Source organism: Rhinopithecus bieti, unplaced genomic scaffold, assembly GCF_001698545.2.
Source record: "Rhinopithecus bieti isolate Rb0 unplaced genomic scaffold, ASM169854v2 scaffold_947, whole genome shotgun sequence".
Lineage (NCBI taxonomy): Eukaryota > Metazoa > Chordata > Mammalia > Primates > Cercopithecidae > Rhinopithecus > Rhinopithecus bieti.
In genome coordinates this window covers 2565627-2587041 of record NW_016803664.1, presented here as the reverse complement: position 1 = coordinate 2587041, position 21415 = coordinate 2565627, and the positions used below count along the sequence as shown (strand labels likewise).

The window sequence follows — 21415 nt, the reverse complement described above, 5'->3', positions numbered from 1 at the left end:
TAGATTGATAGCTATGTCCCATAATGAATCACTCTTTCTCTTTTGCTCATCCTCAGAGTTGGAGACTGGCATCAAACTCAGCTGTGTGATAATTTAACAAAGAGAATTTCACCTTTAGGTGAACAAGAGCAGGGCCTGGACAGGCCAGGCCCTACTAGCAGGCCATAGGGACCAGAAGTCCTTTGCCTGCAGCAACCTGAAAGGTGCACCCTGGGAGGGTGAGGCTGGACGTGAGTCTTATAGGCTGGCAATATTTCAGCTTCTTTTAGCAGTTGGTCCCAGTATTTGTAGAATTCATAGGTGTTTGGGATTCATATCAAGTCTTAGAGTTTGAGTATCACAAGCCGATGGTCTTGTATGATGTCATTGCTCCTATTATTTGTTCTGGCACCATGCCCCGGCAGTATTTGGGGATTTATTGATCATGCCTGTGCTTCTCTTAGCCACAATGCTGTTGGTTTTAAAGAAGCAACCCTTAGTTTCAGACTGAAGAGCCTTAGTTCTTACACATGTCCTCAGTCTAGTTCCTAGCTCTTCCCCAAGAACATTTTAGCTGTTCTCCTTCTTGAGCTATGGGTTCAGGACTGCACGGCATATCCAGCGCTGTGCTGGAGCTGCTTTATACTGGTTAATGAAAGTGGAAGACATGCATCGCTTCTCAGGTCTCCATTCAGGGATGTCATGTTGGTCACTTGAAATTAGCTATGGAGGAGATCTTTACATCACATAAATTGACATATGTCACAATCAGAGCTTTTTAACCTAGGGATTTTATTTTCAAAAATTTACTAGCGCACCATTAGTATTACATAACTCTGCAGTTATATCTAAGGGCTTTGTGTTTTTACCCTGACACCTCTGCTTAAAAGCAGAGTAACTCTGGGTGGGTAATTCTACCCCTCTGAGCATCAGTTTCAGCATTTGTGAAATGGGGATAATCACTCCCACTTGAAAGACATTTTTTATGATTAAATAATATACACAAAACACTTAGAATTGTGCTTGGCACAGTACAAATGTTAATTCTTTCTTAATTACTCAGCCTTTTGGAGACTTCGGTTCTGACTCACATTCTGCCATTATCTGTGCATGACCTTGGGCAAATCATGCCACCAACAGCCTGGGCTCAAGTACTTCATCTTTAAAAAAGGGAGAAGGCTAAGATCAACTCTGAGATTATTACCATTTTTAATGTTTGAAAACTTTGTTGAAATGTTGAAATCACATTAGGCTCCTGGACAGACAGTGAAGGGAGGACCCTCTACCTCATCCTGGGCTTGGAGAAAAGGACAGGCCCTTTCCTAGGTCACGGCTGACACTCTAGAACCTTTCTTCTTTTCTTTAAAACAGAGAATATGGATCATTTTAGTCCCTGGATTTATCATTTGTGCTTACCTGTGTTTAAACTCATTAGATTTGGAACTCCCTCCTCCCTCTGCCCCAAACCCAGATGACACAGCAGACTCCTAAAAGCTTGCTCTAGCCTGGCCCTGTCAGACTACGTTTTCATCAACCATTTTAAAATCTTCTTGATCCCGCTGATAAGTGAGAATATGCAGTGTTCAGTGGACATAAACATGGGAACAATAAACACTGAGGATTACTAGAAGCGGGAGAGAGGGAGGGGGAAACGGTCTGAAAAACTACCTACCAGGTGCTATGCTTATTACCTGGGTGATGGGCTCGGTCATACCCCAAACCTCAGCATCCCGCAATATACCTTTGTCACCAACCTGCACATGTACCCTCTGATTCTAAAATAAAGGTGAAAAAGAAAATCTTCCTGATAACAAAATAGGCCCATTCTTTTTTCTTTTCTTTTTTTTTCAAACAATTTTTTTTATTAGCTCAACTTTTAGAGAAGAAGAAATATTCTCCATTTCCAATATAGAAAATGTTCTTAAAATAACATTGCAAGCATTTATCTTCATAAGCTTTTTGAAACTCTGAACAGATTTCGTTACACTTTTCTCTGCTGGAAATCCTACACTTACAGCTCAATTCAAAAGTCAGAGGAAAGGAGTCAAATGTCTTGGTTTTGTCCATCCTGCATTTAATGTGTGTTGTGTAACACCTGAGCCTCTCAGTGTGTCTGTTGTGCATTCTTGGAACTATTATTAATTTTTCTGTGTAATGTTGGAGTGGCAGCACCAGGCACCGGGCTCCCCACATGCATCTTATGGAACACACATTCTGTGTAAGTGCTGCAGCCCCCGAGCTGCCCACACCCCTGGGCCTGAGGGAAATGGTGGGGGAGATGACTGCCAAACATTCGTGACATAATTTCCAAAAAATGTTCAGAGGTGCTACACATTTTCTCCCTTCGTGAAGGGCACATGCACCTCCCAAGCCATCGGGTTGGTATTCGTTACACATATAAACACAAGGGGGTGGTGTTTGAAAGCAGGAAAACCATGCAATTTGCTTCTCAGTCCCAGAAGCAATCTTTTCTGTAGCACAGTCCAGGCAACAGTCTGAGGCTATTCTTTGTCGTTCCACTGTAGGCATATTCTGCAAGACTAAGAAGCAGATAGTCTTGTTTTATTGTTTCAAGTCCGTTAATTTAATTTTTAAAAGTATTTCTTAAATCTGCCCCACACTCTCTAACTCCCCTCTTATTGCCCACGTTCAGGCTCTCATCATCTTTTATTTTTTACCTTGTCAACTTAGTTATTTATTAACTTACATAAATAAGTTTCTGTTATTTATTAACTTACATAAATAATTGTTTCTGTTTAAGCGTATAATCCACTGAGTTTTGACAGTGTGTATACCCATGAAATAACCACTGCCATCAAGATATAGAGCATTTCTATCACCCCACCAAAGATTCTGTTTCACTTTGCAACCCAGCTTTCCATTTATCCCTAGGCAATTCCTGATCTTTTTTTTTTTTTTTTTTTTTGGGGGGGGGGTCACTTTTTATCACTTTTGGTCACTATAGATTCCCATTTAGTGGGAATCCACTGTATGATTTCCATTTCTAGAAATGGAATCCTATAGCATGCACTTTTCTGTGTGGAGCTTCTTTCCCTCAGCATAATGATTTGAGACGCATCTAAGTTGTATGCATTCCCTTGGTTGCAGAGTGGTATTCCATTGTATGAATATATCACAGTTTATTCATTCACCTGACAAAATGCTTTTGAGTTGTTTCTAGCTCAGGGCTATTGTGAATAAAGCAGAAGTGAGCATTACAGTACAACTCATTATGTGAACATAGTTTTAATTCCTCTTGGGTAAACTCCTGGTAGTGGAATAGCTGGGTTGTAAGAGGAGGTATAAGTTTAACTTTCTGAGAGACGTCAGTTTTTCAAAGGGGTTGTAGTGTTTTAATTTCCCACAGTTTGAGTGTACCAGTGTCTCCATATCCTAACCCAGGCCTAGTATTGCCAACCTTTTAAATTTAGCCATTCAGTTTTATAGCTCTTTTAGAATTTGTCTAGCAGGTTTTCTGGCTTTGAAAGCCCCAAAATAAAATAAAACAAAAGAAAATAAATTGAGCCGTGCTAGGGGATATAGAGTGCTGTCTCATTGTGGTTTTAATGTGCATTTCCTTGTCAACTGGTGATACTGAGCTTCTTTTTTTCTTTTGAGAATCTTTTGTATGCTTTTGCCATTTGTAAGTTTCATCTTTCGAAGTGTTTGTTCCAATCTTTAGTCCATTATTTTATTGAGCTTTTAGTGTTTTTACTATTGAGTTGGAAGAGTTCTTTATATATTCTGGATTCAAGTCTTTGTCAGATATATGTACTATGAACATCTTCTCCCATCCTGTGACTTGCTTTTTTGTTTTCTTAATGATATCTGTTGAAGATGTATATATATATATATTTATTTATTTTTTGCAGTCACCCAAGCTGGAGTACAGTGGTGCAATCTTGGCTCAATGCAGCCTCGACCTCCTGGGCTTAAGCTATCCTCCTATCTCAGCCTTCTGAGTAGCTGAGACTACAAGTGCATGCCACCACGCTTGGCTAATTTTTGTACTTATAATAGAGATGGGTTTCACCACGTTGCCTGGGCTGGTCTCGAACTCCTGAGCTCAAGTGATCTGCCCACCTCGGGCTCCCAAAGTGCTGAGATTATAGGCATGAGGCACCATGCCAGGCCCTGTTGAAGAGATTTTTTATTTTTGGTTTTAAATTAACCATTTATTTCTGTTGTGATTTGTGTGTTTTGTGTGCTAAGAAATATCATCTTACTACAAGGTCACAAATGTTTTCTCCTGTAGTTTCCCCTAAGAATTTTATAGTTTTTACTTTTTTATTTAGATGATCCATTTTAAGTTGATTTTTGGGTTTTGTGTGAAGTAAAGGTATTAATACTCCTTTTTTTCTACACAGATGCCCAGTTCTTTACTTTTAATGTCTCTTTAATTTCTGATACTGATTATTTGTACCCTTTTGCTCTCCCTATCTTATGCACTCTATGTCTCTGTCTCTCTTTCTCTTCTTTGACCAAATAGTGGGTTATCAATTTTTGTTGTTTTTTAAAATAATTAAAATAGTTTTTGGCTTTGGTGATTTTCTCCATTGCGTGTCTGCTTTCTATTTTATTGACTTTTGCCCTCATGTTCATTACTTACTTCCTTCTAATTATTTTGGGATTACTTTTCTTTTCTTTTTCTAACTTCGTGAGGTAGAACTTAGGTCATTGATTTTAGACCTTTCTTCTTTTTTAATATAAACCTTTAAAGCTATAAATGTTCTTCTAATCTCTGCTTCACCTGCATCCCACAAGCTTTGATATACTGTAATTTTATTATCATTCAGTTTGAAGTATTTCCTAATTTCCCTTGAGATTTTTCTTTGATTTATGGATTATTTAGAAGCAAGTTATTTAATTTCCAAATAGTTGAAATTTTGTTGATATCTTATTTTATTTCTAATTGAATACTGTTATAGTCAGAGAACACAGCTTGTATAGTTTTAACTTTTAATTTATTGGGACTTATTTTATGGCCCAGCGTATATTTTCAATTAAATTTTTGTGAAAAAAATATATTTTGCTGTTGTGTATGTTCTACAAATATCAATTGGGTTTAGGTAGTTGATAATATTGTTTAGATAACTGACATTTTTCTTGGATTTTGGATAATTGCCGAGAGAAAGGTGTTATAATCCCTTACCATGGTTTTTTACACTGTTTTTCTTTGTTCGTTTTTACTTTATGCATTTTGAAACTCTGTTGCTAGGTACATACACATTTTTGTTATGTTTTGATGACGAATGGATCTTTACAATATGAAATGTTGGTCCCTACCTTTGTTAATACTCATTGTCTTGATACCTATTTTAACTGATATTAATGTGGCCATTTTTACCCTGTTATATTTACTGTTTACATGATATATGTTATTCCAGTCATTGACTTTCAACTGATTTGTATCTCTGTATTTAAAGCACATCTCTTATACACAATAGTTGGGACTTGCTTTTTTATACATTGTTATAGTCTCTGCCGTTTAATTGGACTATGTAGTTTACTAATATTTAATTATGTTGATATGATTGGATTTAGATCTACATTTCATTGTTTGTTTTCCGTTTGTTGCTTCTGGTTTGTTTTGCTTATTTTGCTTGCTTGTTTGTTTTGTTCTTCCTTTTTGCCTTTTGGATTATTTCAGTTTTTTTAAAATAACGTTTTAATTTATCCATTGGCATTTTTGCTATATCTCTTTTCTCTAATATGTTGGTGGTTACTCTGGGTATTGCAGTATACATCATTAGCTGTTCACTGCCCACCTAGAGATAATATTGTACCATTTCTTGTAAAATGTAGAAATCTTGCAATGATATAGGTTCATTTACCGCTGTGCCTGTGGCTATAATTTTATATGTATTGTATCTACATACATTATAAAACTATGATACATTATTATTTTTGCTTTAACGATCATATGCACTTTAAAGAAATTAAGAGAAACTAGATTCTTTCATATATACTCTATTTCTGAAGGTCTGATTTTCTCTCTGATGTCATCTCTCTTCAGCCTGAAGAACTTTTATTTAGAATTTTGTGTAGTGCAGACCAGGTGGTAAAACATTCTCTTAGTTTTTCTTATCTGAAAGTAAGGTCTTTATTTTGCCTTCATTATTGAGAGATATAGAGCTCTAAGTTGCCAGTTTATTTCTCTTGGTACTCATTGTTTCTGGTTTCCATGGTTTTTAATGAGATATCTGTAGTAATTCAAATGATGATGCCCCTGTATGTAACAGGTTGCTTTCAAGATTTTTCTTCATTTGTGGTTTTCAGAAGTTTGACTGTAATGTTCTCTTTGAATTTATCCTGTTTGGGGGTTTACTGAGCTTCTTGATTTTGTAAATTTATGTCTTTCACTGAATGTGGGGAGTTTTCAGCTATTATGTTGTACAGTGATTTTTCTGCTTTAATTTTCCTCTCTTTTTCTTTATTTTTATTTATTTATTTATTTTTTGAGACGGAGTCTCGCTCTGTCGCCCAGGCTGGAGTGCAGTGGCCGGATCTCAGCTCATTGCAAGCTCCGCCTCCCGGGTTCACGCCATTCTCCTGCCTCAGCCTCCTGAGTAGCTGGGACTACAGGCGCCCGCCACCTCGCCCGGCTAGTTTTTTGTATTTTTTAGTAGAGACGGGGTTTCACCGTGTTAGCCAGGATAGTCTCAATCTCCTGACCTCGTGATCCGCCCGTCTCGGCCTCCCAAAGTGCTGGGATTACAGGCTTGAGCCACCGCGCCCGGCCCTCTTTTTCTTTGATTAAAAAATCCATATGTTAGGCTTTTCAAATTGCTTCACAGTTCTACAGTGCTCCATTTATTGTTTTCGGTCTTTTATTTATCTATTTTCAATTGAATAATTTCTATTAATGTATCTTAAAGTTTACTGACTTTTTCCTTTATCATCTTCAGTCTTAAGTCCATCTGGTGACTTTAAAAAAAAAAAAAATTCAGGTATTATACTTTCCTGTTCTAAAATTTTCATTTAGTTCTTTTTTAAATATTTTCTATTGTTCTTTTTACTACTTCATTAATCGTTAGCATATTTTTCTTTGTCTCGCTGATCATTGTTATGATGGCTGCATTAAAGTCTTTGTCTGAAAATTCCAACATCAGAGTTATATCAGGATTGGTGTCTGTTGATTCTCTTTTCCCTTAGGAATGGGTAATATTTTCCTGACTCTTTATATGTCACATAATTTTGGATTATAAGTTGGACATTGTGAGTGCTTTGTTGGGTTTTTGTTTTAAAAGGCAATGAATTTAGCCAGACCTAACTACATCCTGCTTGTCTGTGATGGTGATGGCAGAGCTCAGTTCAGTTCTTTAAACATTAGCTGCAAACTTCTTTCAGTTTTCTCCAGACGTGCATGGTCCAGTGGTCTACCAGAGACTTGAGCTGAGTCTATATACAAGAGTTTAGTGTTTTCCCCCTACTCTGACTCTCCTCTTTTGCCTTCTCCCCTACTGTTAGTAGCCCTGGCATCCTTCTCCTGGTTTCTTCCACCAGAAAGATGGTCTTTCTGTTAATATTTTGCTATATGTGTACTGCCACCACCATGACTGTGCTGCTCTCAGGGCAAAGCTGCCAGCAGAAAGAAAAACAATAAAACACAGAGAATACAGAGAACTGCTTGCCACGTGCTTCAAGTTTCACCTCATCTCCAAAACTTGCCTGTCTCTGTTGACTTCTCTAGAGACCTCATAAGTTGTTTTTAATCTGTTATTCAGAATGTATAGCTGTGACTTGCAGCAGGATCAGTGTGTTGGGTGCATACTCCTTTCTACTGCAAGTGCAACCCCCACTCTTTAGCTGAATAGTTGCAGTGGCCTTCCTGCTGCCTTTAGTCTTATTTTCCTTCAATCCAACTTTCACTTGGGAGCCAGGTGATTAAAAGAAATTCTGGTGCTGACCTTGCGATTGTAAGATTGGTTTCTAACTTCTTGTAATGGCATACGAAGCCTTTCGTAACTACCTTCTGCACACCTGTGTAATGCAATAAGGTGCCTTTTCTCAACCCTGTGTGTTCCACAGTTCTGGAATACTCAGCTCCTTTGCTTTTTCTTACTCTCTTTCTCTTGCCTAACTCCAGAAACTCCACCCCTGTCCCCATTTTGAGTTAGATGTCCCCTCTGAGTTCCCTCTTAATATTCTGTGGGTCCCCCTATAATGTTACTTAGCACATTGTTCTCTTATTTGCTGCTAAGTTATCTGTATCCCCGCAAGACCAAGCTCCTCAAGGGTTGCAAATAATGCCATATTTCTTTAACTTCTAACTCTCCCCTCACCTAATTTCACTGCCTGATATATAGTAGATATACAATAATTTTTCTACTGATTGCATTATATTCTCATGGGTATACATTTTTTATTTCGATTTCTATGGGTGTCTGTCGTGCACACACAGAGTTCCCATGAAACAGAACAAAGGATTTGGGGTCACTTGTCCACTTTTCAGTGTGTATCAGTTGTGGCATATTTGCTAACCTTGTCTTTTAGGCCCCCTGCCTATAGGTATTAGACCCAGCATGCTGTGAAATCCTCACGATTAGTCTTTACACTAACAAGGGATAAGGCTATGTGATTACTGGAGCATCCAGCAAAGGCAGGCCTCTTCTGCCTTTCTCTTTCCTTATAAATTAGAGAGTTCAGACATTGTTGGGGAAGCGCTCTCTTTCTCTCGCTGTCTCTCTGCGTGGGCGTGTGTGTGTGTGTGTGTGTGTGTATGAATGCTGATGACTCTCTGGAAATAAGCCAGCACCATTCTTCCATACTGGGGATAAGGTGATAGATTCAGAGCCTATTGATCTGTCATAGCGTGTCATCTGCTAAGGAATCTGGAGAGCATTCTCTTCCTTTACACCATTTCTTATGTATCAGAAGGGATTCATTGACCTTTACATTGTACAGAACATGGATTTTCACCAGAACTGATACTTTGCTCCTTGGTATCAATCTTTCAGAGCGGGAGCTACTGAATATTTAACCCACATTCTTTCTTTCAAAACAAATGAGCTTCTGTCTCCATAGAACTTTTAAACTTTGTTGTGTTATCTAGTGTCTTAGAATAGTGCCTCAGCTTCAGCTCCGACTTAAGAAAAGAGCAAACAATTTCATTTCTAGTTATGCAAATAAAATACTCATTGTAAAATCAATTATAAATTTATTTATTCAGCAAATATTTATCTTGTATCTGCTGCATGCCATGCTTTGAGAATACAACCAGGAAGATAGATATGATCACTGCTTCCTGAACATTTAGTCTAGCATTAATGAAAAATATATAGAAGGACTTTTAAAAGCACCCCAAGTCTCATACGCAGAGATAACCACTGTTCACTTCTTTCTGAACTTTTTTTTTTCTTTTGATGTTTTTGCCCTTTAGATTTCAGGCACCAGCACTTCATCTATTTTCATTTCAGTATCTTCAACTTCTTTGTCTATTTTCATTTCTGTATCTCTTGCTTCTTTGTCCTTCACTTCCCCCATGAGGCAAATTTCCAATTGCTGAGCATCTAATCTTTAACTTATGTAATGTTTGGCTCTGGCCCGAAAGAAAGAAACTTTTCAGAATGCGCATTTTAATCCCAAGGAGCTTGTTCTACTTTATATGTGTGAGATTCTGAATTTTCCACACCTAGGAAATACTAATTAAGTTATAGAGGTATTTCCTACTGTTAAATTAACAGACTTGCTCATTTTATAGTTTAGTGAGGAGGTGTTAAAAGTTGGGCTGCACCTTATTTATAATGGCAAAAACGTGATAAATATCTAAATGCCCATCAGTAAGGGACTAGTTAAATAAATAATGTATCCATACAATGGAATACTATTAATGAATTAAAATAGTTTGTTGACACAAAAAGAAAACTAATAAAGATAGATAGCTACAACAAATTGGTGGCTGAAAAAGCAGATTATAACAAAGATTACAATATTTTGTTTTCTTTTGTGTAAAATTGGATGCACATGTCTGTACATGCATAGAAGGCCATTTGTATGGATTCAGTCAATCTATTTCTTCAACACCTATTGCATAAGTGATACTCTGTAAATACATTGTGATTAGTTGCCCATGTTATGGGGCAAAATCAGATAATACATATAAATTGTATTATGCATATTTGGGGGGGAACATATTTGACTTACTGAAAATACCTTTTTTCTCGTCTCCAGAATAATGAACTACAAAGCAGGCTGGACTATTTACTAGAAACCCAGGCCAAGACTGAAGTGGAAACCAGAGAGATCGGAGTGGGCTGTGATCTTCTACCCAGGTATTTAGGAATTTCCTGATTTTTTTTTTTTATTCAAATTCCTCTTTGGCTGAAGAAAATACTTTACTGGGCTGTTCTTAGCAGAATTGCATTCTTCCTATCAAAAATATTTCTGCGAAGCCAAGTGGTGGCTGCTGAGGGGCTTGACTGGTTTCTGTAGGAACAGGGGCATTGTGCAGGGTGGAGGGGTAGGCAAAGGAGAGACCTGGGGAAGCCATTTAGAGAGAGATGGGCCCTGTCAGTGAATGCATGCATTTCTTCCTTCCTTCATTCATTCAGCTAATGCTGTTAGTATCTTTCCTATGTCTGACAGTTTGACACAGAGAGGAATGAGATTTGGTTCCTGCCCCAGAGTACAGTCTGGAGGGAGAGACAGGTATGTAGGTAGACATATATAACAGTGTGAGAGGGGCATCAAAGGTGCTTTAGTGATATACAAGAGGGAGGATCTGAACCTTGAACAAAATTCATCTGTTCCTCAGTACTGTAACAGGGTATTGTCAAGCACTGGGTCCAGTTCATAAATACCTGCTCTGGTTGAGTCATCAGCAGATATGTGATAACTATAACCTGGTTTGTTCAGTCACATTCCTGAGCTAGAGGACTGACCTGTTCATTGTTAAGCTGCTTCCACGCTTGTGTCTCTTCCTGGTGACATTAGAGGCTGTAACACAGTAACCTGCCTCTGATAACTAACTTGCCATTTCTAGGTGCTCACAACTGTGCCCGGCCTAAAGAGGACATAAAACAAGTTTACAGCAAAGATGCTAATGACATGTGACTTGTGATTTAGGTAATCAAGGTCACAAAATGCCTGGTATCCTGTGTGCAGGAGGGTGGATTCTTGTGTGGACTGGGACACTTGTGTGTGCTTTGCTGGACATAATAGTCTAGAAAAACGTCGAATCCTGGAATCTTGAGTGGTTATAGCTGGTGGGAAATAGTGACAAGCCGATCACCAAGCTGGGGTGTGGAATACCTGGTTCTTGTCCTAGCAGCCAGCAGCAGGGTGCCTTCAGTCAGGTTCTTCAGTGGGGCCTCGGTTTCTCGACTTGTAAAGTCAGTGATTTGACTAGGTCTCCAGCAGTTCTAACATTGTATAATAAAGCCTCCTTTCCTTACTTTATTAATTTGTATTTATTACTGGTATTATCATTTTTGTTAATTAAAATGAATCACTTGCCATTCTAAAAGAATTTACCAAAAGCAGCATTAGGTTCTTTCTTTGGCAATGTGCTCAATTACATTGCTTGCCTTCTAGTAAAAAGGCATTTTTTATCATTCTGATCTAATTAACAGAAAATGTTGAATATATATATATATCTCTATATATAGATATATATATCTCTATATCTATATATATTAGACTCTGGATCTCATCATCGTGTGGTACAAAGTACATGGTGAAAATATAACCAAAAAGAATGATCAATTGTGTTCAGAGACCTTTTTGAAATATAAATAATTTGGCCATTTCCCCACTTTTTGTGTTTTTCAAAAGCCAAGTGGCCTAGTCCACTCTAATTGCCCACATAATAAATCTTGTTTGGCTAAGACGGATACAAAACTATGTCTGAAACCAATAAATTGTTTGTTTTCTAATTCCCACATTTTGGCTTAAAACAAGCTTTTCAATTTGTATGCCCAAGTATAGCCTGAAGCAAACTTTTATGGCTAAGTTATGAAACCACAAAGCGGTTTTCATAATGGAAGTGCTGACAGACCCTTAACTTATGGCCATGGTGAACTTGGAAGCCACTTCAGTGTCTAAAAGCAGCTTTTCCATAAATGTAACATTTGGTTTCCCCCAGGATCCATCTTAGCAGTTTAACTACCTAGGTCAATCAGCAGAGGAAATGAAAACTACATATCCGTGTTTCCGAAAAGGCAGAATAATATTTCATTCGTTTCCTCGCAAATATTTATTAAGTGCCTACTATGTGAAAGGCGCCAGGCAAGTCTCGGTGGGGAGGAGCCCGGGATCTTTAGGTAACTCAGGGCAGGGCAGTGGCCTTCCACCTGCACTTCTTGGAACTGCCTTACTCTGAGCTGGGGCTCCTGGAGAGGCCTCGGGATGCCCGGGGGGATGAGGAGGGTTAGTGAGGGGCTTGCCTGTGGGACCCTCCTTCCTCCCCAAAACAACCTGAGAAAGTCAGCTTTTAGTCTATTTTGTCTGTTGGATTCCAAGTAAGATTCTGTTTGAATAAATAGCTCTATGGGCAGAAACAAATTGGAACTCCCAGTCTAGTTAATCCCCATGTTTTATGGATACCAGAATCGAGGCTCAGAGAGATCAAGCGATTCACTGGAAGCCACATAGCCGGAATTAGAACCAGGCCTTCCTGAGTCTTGGTGCAGTACATGAGTAGTTTGAAAATATGTAATAAACAGAGAGCTACTAAATGGTGGTGTGTATGTTCTAACAAAATTCCTGGTTCATACTTGGACTTCAAATTTGCATCTAACTAATAAAATATTCCATGGTATTGTCCAGAATATTTTTTAGATTTTTTTCTCTAGAATATTTTAGACCAGTACAAGCATTGAATTAAGCCTGAGTTATGCAGAAGTGTTTTGTTCTTACTCCCTGTTCTTCTCCTACAAGGAATTCATCAGTGTGGGACAGTCAGGGAGGCTCAGGCTGTCCAGGTCCCTGCCCAGCCAGCTGCTAGCTGAGCTCAGCCTTGGGCAAGTTACTTTATCTCTCTAAAGCCTCAACTCTTTCATCTTTAAAATAAGAACGAAGAGGATAATATCAAACCTCACTGGGTTGCTTTGAAGATTAAATGAAAACGTGTACATAAAGCATTTAGAGACGGGGCATGGTGGGTCATGCCTGTGTTCCCAGCACTTGGGGAGGCCAAGGCGGGAGGATCCCTTGAAGCTAGGAGTTCAAGACCAGCCTAAGCCACATAGCAAGACCTTATCTCTACAAAAAATATATAAATAAATACATAATAGGCCGGGCATGGTGGCTCACACCTGTAATCCTAGCAGTTTGGGAGGCTGAGGCAGTGGCTTGCCTGATCTCTGGAGTTCAGGATCAGCCTGGGCAACTCGCTGAAACCCTGTCTCTACTAAAATACAAAAAATTAGCCAGGTGTGGTGGCGTGCACCTGTAATCCCAGCTACTAGGGAGGCTGAGACAGGAGAATAGTTTGAACCCAGGAGGTGGGGGTTGCAGTGAGCCGAGATCACGCCACTGCATTCCAGCCTGGGGCTTGGACGACAGAATGAGACCCTGTCTCAAATAAATAAATAAAAATAAAAATGAAAGCATTTTAGCATAGTGACTGGACCAGAGTTCAGCACTTAATAGCTATTACTATTTATATTAACTAATCCCACTCTCTGATTTTCTATGTAGAACATTGTATAAAATATAAATAAATTTGAGTATGCTTAGATGATTTCATTAACTTTTTATTGGTGGTAATTATTGATTTTATGAAACGGATTGATAGCCTGATCAAGTATACAGTGCTTCAGTATGCATTGGACTTTTCAGTTAAACTTTCTAGACACTCCCTCTAGACACTGTGTAAAACTCTGGAAGGCCCAGTGATTGATAAGGTCTCTGTCAGCTAAGACCTGAGAGTGGCCCTGCATGCTGCAGGCATGGGGCACTTGTCTCATTATAGAATAGCATGGCCTCTCCTACCCAGTCATCTGTACAACTGCAAGTGTTACATGCTGTGCTACTGCTAATAGCACTTTTAGAGCTGCTCTACTTGTTTTTTGTCTTGTGTGAAAAAAAAAAAAATTGCATTTAGTTGCCTGGTGTGGTGGCTCACATCTGTAATTCCAGCACTTTGGGCGGCCGAGGCGGGCAGATCACCTGAGGTCAGGAGTTTGAGACCAGCCTGACCAACATGAAGAAACCCCGTCTCTACTGAAAATAAAGAATTAGCTGGGTGTGGTGACACATGCCTGTAATCCCAGCTACTCAGGAAGCTGAGGCAGCAGAATCGCTGGAACCCAAGAAGTGGGGGTTGTGGTGAGCTGAGATCGCACCATTGTATTCCATCATGGGCAACAAGAGTGAAACTCTGTCTCAAAAAAAAAAATTGCATTCAGTTGATGCTCAAAAACATTTGTTTGGCGAATAAGTGAAAGATACATACCAAGTGAGGAACGTAGGCAGGGGATCAGTATTATCACATGATTTATTTATTTAATAAAGGCCTTGGATGAAGTGATTCCTGCTTATGTTTTACCTCTTTTTTTTTTTTCTCTCTCTCTCCCCTCACTAGAATACGAGCTCCATGAGGCAGGGATTTTCATCTATTTCACTAATTGCATTCTCCCTGGGACCTCCTTAGAGCAATGCTTGGCGCATACTAGGCACTTAATATTTGTTGAATGGAGCCATCTCCCTGTAGCATTCGACAGTCCTTGCTAAGAAGAAAGGAAGGATTCCTCAGCCTGTTTTTATCCTTGCAGGAGTTTTCTCTCCTGGTTCTCCAGCTATCTCTGTGGTCTGTCCTTCTCCAGCTTCTTTGATGGCTTCTTTTCCTCCTCTAAGACCCTTGCCATGGTAGTCCACATGGCTCTATCTTGGTTCCAGTACTTTCTGCAAAGATTGCATCCAGTCTCACAGCTTCACCTCTCCTCTCTGTGGCTGAGCCACAGGAAGTGTGCACCCTTCTCTTGAATACAAGTCCTTGTTCCCCACAGCCTTCTGGGCACTCCCAGCTGGTGTCCACTTGGTCTTCATACTTGCCGTTGCATGGCCGAGTGTGCCATCTCTTTCTTCAAAGTCACTCCTCTTAGGAGTGAGTAAGAATACTGGCTTGGAAGTTAGACCTGGGTTTGAGTTCGGAGTCTGCCTCCTGCTGTATCTGCAGCTTTGGCAAATTCCTGCCCTCCTTGATTCTCATCTTGAAAAGGATGATTTTGGCGGCAATCCCTTTGGAAGCTTGTTGAGAGGATTAAGTGAAGTAGCAGGCATAGAATGTCCAGTGGAAGTGCCCCGCATTTTCGTATTTCTGTGGCTGCAGCCACTGCTTTCCCAGACACCTAAACTCAGTATATTGTAGTCACTTCTGAGTCAGAGAATTATTTTGCTCCTTGACTCACTCACTTATACTGTGCTGTTCTTTCCTTCATGACTTGCCTCTTTCTTTCCCATTCCTCCTGCTGCCAGTCTGCCTGAGACTGTCTAATCTACTCAATACCATCTCTCTGCCTCACTTTCTCCTCCTCAAATGCTTGCCCTACTTCATCTAATCTTTGTTTTCCATAAATTTCTAGTGACAAAGGATCTCTTCATAAAGAGAGAGGGAAAGGGAAAGGGTGAGAGGAGACTCACTGTGGGTTCAGGAGTTTTCACACCCGCGCACACACACACACACACACACATAAGTGTATGTGTGTATTTAAAGACTCAGGAGTTTGGTTTGAAAACTTTGATATATGTTAATGAAAGCCATTGAGAACAAGTCCCGGTCATCTAGCCTTCATTTACAAAGAAAAATGAAAAAGACGAAAACCAAAACAAAAGTGACTTTTCTTTCTCCTGCCCTGTAGTGAAACTTGGTTTCCAGCAAACTCATCAATTATGTCTTAATAGGCGCAATTTGATGAAAAATATTCCCCATGGTCATAAGTGCTCAGCACATAGTAAGTGCTTTAAAATGCTTATATTTTCGTATTTCTGTTGCAAAGACCAGAACACAAAGTAGCTTTTTGTCAAAGCTTTATTTGCTGATTCTGCTATTGTTTTCCCCAGGGGAACTGCCCCTTTATTGATTAATAAAAGGTTAACAATAGCCTAAATGTGTTAAGGCAAATGGTTGGGTTTCAGTTTTGTGGTTGAGGTTATTTCTGTTCTTGAAATCCTGTTGTTTCCTAGTGATCAACAAAATAAAATACCCCACTTCGTTTTTAAAAGATCGGGATATGAGAGCCTGCTTTTGAACCCTAGAAGGTTCACCTTTATAAATATTTCTGCATTTTATGGGCTTTCAGGATATTGTCACTGGAGACTGTTTCTGTTATGTGGAATTTTCACAGGAGTTGGCACAAATAGCCATCTGGCTTCTGCTCCTGGCACTCCACTAAACTGCCTGGTCAGGTCCCTGGGGCCTCCTGGATCACCAGGTCCCATGGATTGCTCTCTGTGGCAGGTGACACTGGGACCCATTTCTTCTTGAAACTCCTCCAACCTTTGATTTCCTTTGTAATTCATATGTGAGGTAATAGCTCTGTGACTGGCTTCTATGAGCTGCTGGATTCATGGAGATGATGGAGATGTGGCTTTCACCCTTACAGAAATTATACCTAGCCATGGACACAAATGTGTAGAGCAACAAGTGCAGGAAGATGCTATAGAGGCTTGGAGCGCTGGCCCATGCCTGTAATCCCAGCACTTTGGGAGGCTGAGTTGGGTGGATCATTTGAGGTCAGGAGTTCAAGACCAGCCTGGCCAACATGGTGAAACTCCGTCTCTACTAAAAATACAAAAATTAGCCAGGTGGTGGTGGCACGCGCCTGTTATCCCAGTTACATGGGAAGCTGAGGCAGGAGAATTGCTTGAGCCTGGGAGGCAGAGGTTGCAATGAGCTGAGATCATGCCACTGCACTCCAGCCTGGGCAAGAGAGAGAGATTTGGTCTCAAAAAAACAAAACAAAACAAAACAAAAGCTATGGAGGTGTCAGAAGCCTCCATAATAGGTGTATATGGGGATTGGGTGGAGAACACGGAGAATCTCCTTGGGGGAGACATGCAAAGTTTAAAACACACCCTCTGCCATGCTTTTAATACATCCTCTATCACCTGGTGAATGACTGGATGTGGGAAGTTAGGGGAAAGGGATTCGACTCCTAGGCTTCATGTACACATTTTTTCATCGCGTTGGTTGGGGTAAAGAACGTAGCTGTGTGAAAGAACCCATAGGTCTCGGTGGCTTAGCATGGTAAAGATTAATTTCCTATGTCACAGTTTAAGGCAGTTTGGTATAGGTTTCACTCCACACAGTCTTTCAGGAATGCAGGAATTCCTCCATCTAGCGACCCTGCCTACGCTTTGGAGTCCTCCTGGATTCTCCAACTGGATGCTGTACATAAAAGGGAAGAGAGAGAGCGTGGGGGATTTATGTAGAAGATTTTTATGGGTTAAACATGGAAGTAGTAGAAGTCATTTCTCCCTGTTTAGTCACAAGGCCCACCTAATGGCGAGAAGCTGGGAAATGTAGTTACGTGTCCAGGATGAAAAAGAAATGGGATGTCTTAGTCACCCAATCCTGTTAACTATAACTCCCAAATATCTCCCTACAATCTCCCTGCCACTTCCCATCCAGTGCTTCTGTCAGAATTCAAGCTCTCTTTCATGATCTCTCTTTCACCTCCTGAAGAACAAGAATTTTCTAACTGACCTGCCTTCAGAATAATCCTTCCCTAGTCAACCCTTGATAGTACCAGAGGAATCTCGCTAGAATAAAAATATGAGCAGACCATGGCCCTCCTTAAAAACCTGCTGTAGTTCCCTGTCCCCTTCTGAACTTCTTAGCCAGGGACATGGGACCCTTCTCCAGCAGGCCTCATCTTCTGCCACTCTCCTGCATTGTGAACTCTTTGTTCCAGTCGTTCCAAAGGAGCACACGGTTTGCAGTTCTGCATCCGCAAACTGTGTGCTCACCCATCTCTGCCTTGCACATACTGCCCCTTCTTCCTGGAGTTCCCATCCCTGCTTTCTTTGCCCACTTGGTGAATGCTAGGCATCCTTCAAGATTCACCTTCTCTGTGTGAATTTCCAGATGTGAATTTCCTGGTGGTACTAAATTGTTCTGCCCTCGATTTTCCCATCATGTCTTCATGCTTATTTTGTTCAGGTCATGGCGGGAAGGGAGGCTTGAGAGTTAAATGAAGGGACTATTGTGGACGTTTGGGCAATGTTAAGGGAAATAAACAAGGGACAGTGGCAAGCTCTGGAGCTAGTGACAGTGGAAGCTGTTACCACCCTTGCCTGAGGAGGCAGGGGAGAAAGCCAGGGGACGAGAACAAGTTGGGGAGCTATAGCTAGGGGCCCTGGTAGAGGGATGCTGCCGACTACCAACCTGCAGCCTGGCTGGGAAGGGACAAATGTCCTGACCTCTTTGTCCTCTCATTCCCTGATCCCCTGCTACCACCTTGCAGTAGGCCAAAAGGAACTGAATTTGAAGGGCAAGGGCACCCCTTGATGCTGACCTTTCCGGGCCGCAGAGTAGGGTGGAGAAGGGGGAGAGTAGGGCTAAATGGCAAAAGAAGAATGCCCAGCACAGCTGTTATGTCTCTGTTATAGTTCCTAACACAGTACATGAAATTTTTTTATGTATATATCTTTCCCACCAGGTGACAAGTCCCTTGAATGCATGTTTCATATTTTTCTGAACCATGGATGCCTAGTACAACCTTTACAGGTTGCTGAAAATAACATTTTTATTTTTAACCTGTCATAGTCTGTTCAGGCTGCCGTAAGAAAGTACCAGAAACTAGTTAGCTTATAAACAATAGAAATGTATTTCTCACAGTTCTGAAGGCTGGGATTTCTAAGACCAAGGTGCCAGCAGATCCAGTTTCCGGCGACGGCTTGCTTTCTGGTTCATGGACAGTGTCTTCTTGCTATGTCCTCACATAGCAGAAGGGATGATGAATATTTCTGGGGCCCCTTTTTTTTTTTTTTTTTTTTTTTTTGAGACGGAGTTTTGCTCTTGTTGCCCAGGCTGGAGTGCAATGGCATGAACTCGGCTCATCACAACCTCTGCCTCCTGGGTTCAAGCGATTCTCCTGCCTCAACCTCCTGAGTAGCTGGGATTACAGGCATGTGCCACCACGCCTGGCTAGTTTTGTATTTCTGGTAGAGACAGGGTTTCTCCATGTTGGTCAGGCTGCTCACGAACTCCAGACTTCAGGTGATCTGCCTGCCTCAGCCTTCCAAAGTGCTGGGATTACAAGCATGAGCCATGACGCGGGGCCTAGGGCCTCTCTTATAAGGCCACTAATCCCATTCATGAGGGCTCCACCCTCATGACCTAATCACCTTCCAAAGACCCCACCTCCTAATACATCACCTTAGGGGTTAGGATTTCAACATATGAATTTGGGAAAACATAAACATTAAGTCCATTGCAGGGCCCGTTTGTAATATTTAAATGAAATATTAAGCTGCATTATCGTCTTTTTATTTTTATGTGGGTAAACACCATTTTCTAGAGTTGTCTTAACATGTGAAGCATATAGGGGGGTTTGTTTCGTTTTCCTGACCTGCCTTTTCTCATTTCTCAGTCAAACAGGCAGGACTCGTGAAATCGTGATGCCTTCTAGGAACTACACCCCATACACAAGAGTCTTGGAGTTAACCATGAAGAAAACTCTGACTTAGGCACTCAGAGGCACACACTTTTTATAGATGGACAAAGGCTCTGGAACCCTGTGGCTTGAAATCCTTTGGGAAGGGTGAGTCTTGTTTCCCCTATACACAGTGTAAGCCGAAACGGAAATCGCTGAGGCTCTGATCCACTTCTGAGACAGAAAGGAAAGTGAAGGTGGAGTGGGCAGGTAAGAGAGGGATATACAAGGTCACGTTTCAGACACCCACCCGGCATACCCTGCTGTACTGTGCCATCATTTGTTTTCTTTGTAGATACTGAAATCCTGTCAGGAGGATTCCCTCACAATGTATTTTATTTGCTAGACTTTGGTTGGGAGGGAAAAGGACATTAATTTGAAGTTTCATGTTATTCATGCCAGGATCGTTTGATAGAGCATGAAGGTTTTGATTACCCATAAAAGTATTAGAGGCAGCGTTTCTCTGGTACAGAGAGGCCTGTCCACAAGGAGCATGGGCGCCCAGCCAAACTTGAACCTGGAAGGGAGGGTTCCCAGCCTGCAGGTGCTCTTTCCTCTTGGTCCCAAGCATCTGTGTAGGGTCACGGGAGCCGCAGTTAGAGACTTGTGTGGGCCAGACGAGCTTCATTCAGATGCGCTAGTCCCTTGGTTTAATTTGTGCCTTATGCTTTCATTGGACCAGCTGAAATCACTGTATTTATTCAACTTGTGATTTTTTTTCTTTCTCACTTTAACTTAAAAAGAGAATTTTATATGTCATGGAAATTTAATCATTAAACGTTTTCAGTATCAATTGGTGTTTTTGTTAAACGAATGAATAATCTGGTCATGCATGCTGTACTTTGATATTATAACCTATGTCACATATGTTTAATAAATACCATATATTTTCTACTAATGTTGTCTCTGTGTTTCATCCATGACCATGTAGAAGGGGCAGAGAGCAGATCAGGCTCTGGAATGAGTGTCAAAGTCAGATCACATTATCTTCCAGACAGTACAATCCATAGAAGCATCTGTAAGCCATAAGATTGACTCTGTGTCAGGGGGCCTCTCTGTCTTTTTAATTTCTGAAATTTAGTTAATACACCATGTGGAAAAGCAAGATACATTAATGATCACAAAGTACAAAAATGGATTTTACTTTTAAACCTTTCCTCAAATCTCCCACCCCTTACTGTCTCCACTTCCAAAAAAACAAAGAAATAAAAAAGTAAGAAAGCAAAGCAACTCAGTTAGATAAATCACTGTGAGTCAGAACCATGCTAAGAGGAAAATGTGCATTTGGGAGCCAAATTTGTATTTAAACAATGTCTGTGGGACCTTGGGCGAGTCATCAAAGCTCTCTGAATATTAGTTTTATCCTTTAAAACCCTGGGATCATCACACCTACTTGATAGGCTGATGTGAGTGCCACATGAGGTCATTCCCACATAGGGACTGGGCACTGCCAGGCACGTAGGCAGTGATTGCTGTCATTCTGGAGGTTTTAGAGCACTGCTGACTGCTGGTTGAGTCTCACCACTGGAGCTATTCTAGCAGCAAAAAACCATGCTCTATGGCAGCCACCAAGGAGAAGCACTTAGGGAAAAAGCTATCCTTAGGACAGGAGATATGGAAGCTGGACTCAGAGAGAGGCAAAGGGTCCTGGGAGCCCAACCCCCTGGAGAAACTGGTCTAGAAGCAGTTTCTAAGTGAAATGCAATGACTTTAAAATGTCAGTTTTAATGAGACCAAGGTAGAAATGAAAACTACTCTGCCAACACTTCCACATTCACTTCTTTCTCTCTCTCTTACAACAAGCAAGGAAAAGAAAAACATAGTAATTTTATTTA

The 21415-nt window shown here is 40.6% G+C and overlaps 1 protein-coding gene across 1 annotated transcript in view; it reads left to right on the top strand.

Moving 5' to 3' along the window:
* The window catches only part of MYZAP (myocardial zonula adherens protein), a 99686-nt gene extending 79208 nt beyond the window's left edge, over positions 1-20478 (top strand). The window contains exons 12-13 of the mRNA XM_017896444.1: positions 10153-10253; positions 19518-20478. Of these exons, the coding sequence (XP_017751933.1) occupies positions 10153-10253; positions 19518-19614 (198 nt within the window). The 3' untranslated portion in view covers positions 19615-20478. The remainder of the gene's footprint in view (positions 1-10152; positions 10254-19517) is intronic.
* Positions 20479-21415: the final 937 nt, after the last annotated feature.